This window comes from Lytechinus pictus, chromosome 4 (assembly GCF_037042905.1).
Source record: "Lytechinus pictus isolate F3 Inbred chromosome 4, Lp3.0, whole genome shotgun sequence".
NCBI classification, from domain to species: Eukaryota; Metazoa; Echinodermata; class Echinoidea; order Temnopleuroida; family Toxopneustidae; genus Lytechinus; species Lytechinus pictus.
Genome location: NC_087248.1, coordinates 10,536,146 through 10,542,145, shown reverse-complemented (window position 1 = coordinate 10,542,145; position 6,000 = coordinate 10,536,146). Strand labels below are relative to the sequence as shown.

At 37.9% G+C, this 6,000-nt stretch overlaps 1 protein-coding gene across 2 annotated transcripts in view; it reads left to right on the top strand.

Moving 5' to 3' along the window:
* Window positions 1-1,615: 1,615 nt before the first annotated feature.
* The window catches only part of LOC129259044 (polycomb protein eed-like), an 18,223-nt gene continuing 13,838 nt past the window's right edge, over window positions 1,616-6,000 (top strand). Inside the window, exon 1 of one of the 2 annotated variants that reach the window (XM_064098354.1) lies at window positions 1,616-1,942. In XM_064098354.1, coding sequence (XP_063954424.1) covers window positions 1,649-1,942 — 294 coding nt within the window. In that variant the 5' untranslated portion in view covers window positions 1,616-1,648. The remainder of the gene's footprint in view (window positions 1,943-6,000) is intronic. The other variant, XR_010293358.1, reaches the window with a different exon arrangement.

Here is a 6,000-nt window from a genome sequence, read left to right as displayed (position 1 = left end):
GACCATACGTATTTCATTAACCAAATGATGCGAGCGCGAAGCGCGACCTGAAATTTTTTTATATTGAGATAAAAAAAGGGACGTTTTAAGGACTGATTCTAGGAATTCATGGAGAGCAGACATATCTCACTAATGCGAACATAAGCACGGACAAGAAATGTTTTATATTAAGACCTTAAAATGTGGCAAACACTTTAAGTAGTCATGAAAAGAAGCATACTATTGCACATAAAATAATAATTCGAAGTGCGAGGAAGTATATTGAAAACAGGTACATAAACATTTCATTCTTTTTCATCTTGAACCTCCACCCATCTGTTTAAAAGTCCTGGAAAAGAATGTTTTTATTTAATAACAATATACACAAATTGCGAGGGAAACAAACTGATTGATGACTTACTATAATCATCACTATATAATCACCATTATCAAACTTTTCATTTTTTCATCATCGTTATTACAATTTTTCTACCCTGAATTATTGGGGGGGGATGATAATACAGGCCATCCCCCCACTTGAAATATTGGGGGGGGGGGATATATCCCCCCCATCCCCCCCGTGATCGACACCCATGCTCTCCAATGTCTTGCTAGAAATTATAAAGTATACATGGATGTTACATTACATTACCGGTACTTCCCGACTCCCAAATTTCTTCTCGCTTTTTAGCAAGTAATGTTTGGTAAAGTATCTGCTCAAAGGGGGGGGGGGGTGGCATTAAATTCGTGCCATGCTTTGCAAAAGTATGTACGATATGAAACTTCCTGCTTTATTCTATATCACTGCACATCCTTTCTTGTTTTGCGCCATTCATTTGAAATTTGGAATATCTCTGAAGTTTCTTAATCATACAAAAAAGAGGCACTCATAATATGAGCGAAACCCACAATTTTTTTTTCTTCAAATTTTCACAGAGGTTCGCGAGCATGGGGAAGGAAAAGTCCATCTTCTAGCTTGCATCATCCCTTTCACATTTTGAGCTCATTTTTCTTCTTATCGAGTTACATACTAGAACAGGTTAAAGTTTCTGACAAATTTCTAAAATTCAGAGCTTCAACGCCATTCGTGGGAATAGGTGCATATGCCCCCACACGTGGTATTTTGTTTTGTGTTTTGTTCATTAATTCTGTCTATCATTCATTCCTCAAACTCCTTCTTTCTTGTCTTTAATTGATTCGGAAGACAAACAGGAATATATGAGGCGTCGATCCTGGAGGGGGGGGGGGCATTGATCGGGGCAAGGGGGGGGGGCGATCGCCCCACAAATGAAAATTGGGGTTGCAATTAAGCGTATCATTTTGCCCCCCTATATAATTCCGTTAAAGCAAAAATAAAATAATATTGTAATGTTACACAGGAATCAGCAAATTAAGCACAATATATAGTGACATCTATACTAAGACGGGTCCTTTAGGGGGCGCAGGCGCTGGGAACGATTTTTTTTCTGGGGATGCTGATGTAAATTTGAAAAGCAAAAAAAAAAAAAAGGGTTTCACTACAAAATGGTGGTCAAATTGACCTCAAATTGGTGACGAGAGATTTGGAAAGCAAAAATATACAAAACAAAAAAGGCCGTTCAAAATGAAGGTTATTTTGGTTACATTTTTCAATTTTTCAACATCTTTCAAAATACCTGGGGAGCTGTTTATGGAAAATAATACACGGAGAACCCCCAGGATTTTTTGGGGGTGCTTCGATCAAGCACCCCTGCTTCCATTCAATTCCCAAGGCGAAGGCCAATTAATGTGGGCTGCATGGGATGCGATGGGGGGGGGGGGGGGGGGGGGAGAGACGCACGTGACATCAGAAATGGCTGACAAAAACAAAGCGGGTGTTTCGAACACACGAACAGAAGGAATCACTCTCAATAAGCAGGCATTGCAAGCAACCAAAGACGATAATGCATCTGTTCCTGTTCCTGGAGGCATTAGTGAATCTATGGTGAGAGATGTTGAGCATTATAAAGAATTATCCTTGCTTTATCTGTGTTTCATACTCAATTTCATTCATTTTTCAGGCCAGGACCTTCGACCACCCGGCCACGCGCACGAACAGAAAACAAACCATTATCTTCCCGGAGCTTCGGGCGCGGCAGCGAGCCAGAGATGATGCCACCGTAAATACATGCGATATGATGCGTATGGCAGAGTGGCATGGCAGTGTATCCTTTATTTCAGTGCTTTAAAAATGACAACTAGAGGAAATACAATTAAGAAAAATTCGCACTTGCTATTCCAGATATTATGAAAATTATGAATATAAAATAAAATTATTTTATATTAATGTATATTTTATTAATAAATAGGGTGTCTGAAGCCACACTGAAAAGTTACTGTCAGCATAAAAGTTTTAAAACAGGCTAATCTAGAGGAAAATATGGCACATGTTTTCGGGGAAGTTCAGGCTACTAGAAAAATGTGATCTGAATTGATTATTAACTTGTGTTTGGCATGTATGGAAAGAGACAATTCAGGGGCTTCTTTTGACAGTAAGGACAAGTTTATAATATATGATCATTTTAAATAAGGATTTAGAGATAAATTGCAAACCCTTATTTTTGTGTGTGTTGAGATTGCCATTTCTCCATGCATTTTCTATGGGAAAATAAAATTTCTGTTTTGCACAATTTTTTCACTTTGTCGCAATTTTTCATTGTGATCTGGTTTCTAAATCTTTATAAAAATCATACCATCAGATAGAGCATAAAAAATCCTATTGGACTCTTTATGGACAAGTTTTTGGCATTAATAATAAATTTATAACATTAACAGCTCTCGGAAGCTAAAAATTTGGATTTGTGTGTGTCCATTTCTTAACTACACAGTCTATGGCAGAGAAATGCTGAAAATTTACCTAATTTCATTCTTCTTTTTTGCAGCCAATAATTGGATTTTTTCAAAAATGTTACATTTCTGTCAGTCTGAATGTCATTTCTCTTCAAATTCACAAAGAAAATGTGATATTTTCTTGAAATAAGAAAAATAATTTTTTTCTCCAGACACCCTATTATTAACCAATCGTTTTCATTGGGACTTTGCATCGCACTTGCCGCAAGCCAAAATAAGCATAATGCATAGGTTACATGAAAAACAATTATAGTTTGTGACAAATTACATCATGATTCCGGATGCGCGCCGGACGGGTAAAGATACTTCTTGATTTTAATGATGTTGTAATAAAATAGCTTAGAAAGAATTTTGTGAATTTTTCTTCATCCATACTTTGTACTTGGTTGTGGTTCCTCCAAAATACTCCTAATGGAATTTTAACTGGAGGTTGTGGTGGTTGAGGGTGGATTTAGGGAGTTTTTAGAATCGCAGCTTTAAATTTATCTGGGTCAGTTTGACATACCAGGGTAGGGTGGAGATCATTCCACGATGCAATTGTGCGGGGAAAGAAGGAGTTCTTGTACACATCGAGCCTGGAAGATGGTACCTCAAACTGGAAGGAATGTCCCCGTCTGTTCCTATTTGGTTTAGGTTCAGTGTTCGCTCGGGCGTCTATATCAAGTTTGCCATGTAACATTTTGAAGAAACAGCTTAAACGATGTGCTTCGCGTCTCTCTTGGAGAGAATTCCATTTGAGTGAATTTAGAAGTTGGGTAACACTTGATTCTCTTTCATATGTATTTGTTACAAATCGGGCTGCTTGTCTCTGGACTCGTTCAAGGGAAGAGATATTTTTGGATGTGTAAGGGTCCCAGGCAGCGACTGCATAATCCAGATGTGGTCGAACAAGGGTAAGATAGAGTCTCTCTTTGACAGAAGTTGAGCAATGATGGAAATTTCGTCTAAGGAAGCTCAGGACTCCTATTGCTTTTGTTGTTGCAAGGTGAGTTTGGCTGTTCCATCGGAGATCATTTTGAATTACAACTCCGAAGAAAAATTCACATGAGAGTATTTTCAAAGTTTTTGTTTGCTTTTTTATATCGAATCTAAGCAGATGTTGGTAATAAATTTGTGTTTGCTAACTAATTTTATTTTCTTTTTAACTGCATGTTCCATGGCACTTTCCAATATTTTGTGTGATGCTTATCAAGTTCGATTGACATGATTGATGCCCTGCTGTTGATCATTCACGGCTCTATACCTCGCGCACGGGACCTTGAGAACTAGCCGTCAACGATCACCCACAATACACCACACCTCAATATATCGAAAGAGCGGACGAGATTGAAATTTGGCAAATCAGCTAGGCCAGGGGCATATTTCCGTTCCGTCAGAAAATATATCAATTGTTGACGCAAAACTACATGTTTATGATATTTTAAGCATTTTCTGTCATTTTAGACATAAATAAGGAAAAAGTTGAATTTTTTCGCCTTGTTTTTGCAAATCTTGTTCAATGTTTTGCTCTGTGAAATTGAACTTCAGGAGTCTTACGGTACAAATTAGTTTTCGTACGCAGTAATATGCGACAGACTCTGGGCTGAGTCTGACTCGAGCTCTAAGTTACAGTGCGTCCAAGAAAAAAAATGAAACCATGACAGGGCCTGACCTTTACTTTTTTTTTAGGGAGCCAGCCGGGCTCCTCAACCACTTTTTTAGGGAGCCCGCAAGGGGTTCAGGGAGCCCAAGTTTATCACATTTTTTGGGGTCATAACAATGGTCAGTATTAAAACACACCAACACAATTCCTTGTTTTTATAATCATCAATACCAGGTGTATTATTATTAATATTAAGTAAATGTGAGGATTAACTGAACTGAAGAATTAATCTTACAGCAATTGACTTTTGTGAAGCCCTTTTGCTACAGTAACAGTCTAACATTGGACTTCAGGTTTTATCAGAATGAGATATAGCACTGGATAAGTCACTCTTCCTCGCTTGTCTGTTCAAATTTATATTCATTCAATCTTCAATATTGCTCAACAGATTGAGCAAGCAATAATTAATATCATTTGCAGAGAGGAAAATAAATGACAAAAACTATTGAAAATGCACTTAACCACTAGGAATACACTTTTCTTTCAGAACCTTCCCAAAATATGATATTTTCATCCTTTGCTCAATCTGTTTCATTGCATATTCAATTTCCACTCAAATCGACATTCATCTCATCCATTATTTCAGAATAGACATCTTTGTTTACATTAAACTCAGCCACAGGCACTAGGAATGCCCAAGGGGCTCATACAATGACCCCTGCCATGGGGACATACCATTGTAACCAAGCAACACAGGCTTAATGTTGACAGTTAGAGGTCACTCACTGTTTTTATGAATGAACTTTCTTGGCTGATACTAGAAAAACTTAAGGAGCAAGCCGGGCATTTTGATTTACTTTCTAAGGAGCCCGCCAAGGTTTTAGGGAGCCAATTGCCACCGGGCTCCCGCTAAAGTCGAGCCCTGCATGATTCACTGCATTTTTTTTGGTATCGACTCGTGATCATAATTTCCTTTATGAAAAATGTACATGAATAGAAAAATATGCTTCTCTTCTTCAATTTGAGACGCCAATGTGGGGAAACATCTCCTGATATCAGACACCTGCTTTGCAAAAAGAAACAACACCAAAAAGAACTTAATTTTTTCCATCCAAAATTTTGTCTCACTGAGGTCAGAAGTCAATTTCTTTTGTGTGTGGATGACAACAAAAATCCGTATCAAAACAAAAGTAGACAGTGAAAAGGGTGTTTTTTGTCTCACCTGCATGTTGCATAGCAGACAGCGGCGGCGTCAACACCAAATCTTAACCAAAGGTTAAGTTTTTGAAATGACAGCATAACTTAGAAAGTATATGAACCTAGTTCATGAAACTTGGCCATAAGGTTAATCAAGTATTACTGAACATCCTGCCTGAGTTTCATGTCATATGACCAAGGTCAAAGGTCATTTAGGGTCAATGAACTTTGGCCAAATTGGGGGTATCTGTTGAATTACCATCATAACTTTGAAAGTTTATGGATCTCATTCATGAAACTTGGACATAATAGTAATCAAGTATCACTGAACATCCTGTGCACGTTTCAGGTCACATGACCAAGATCAAAGGTCA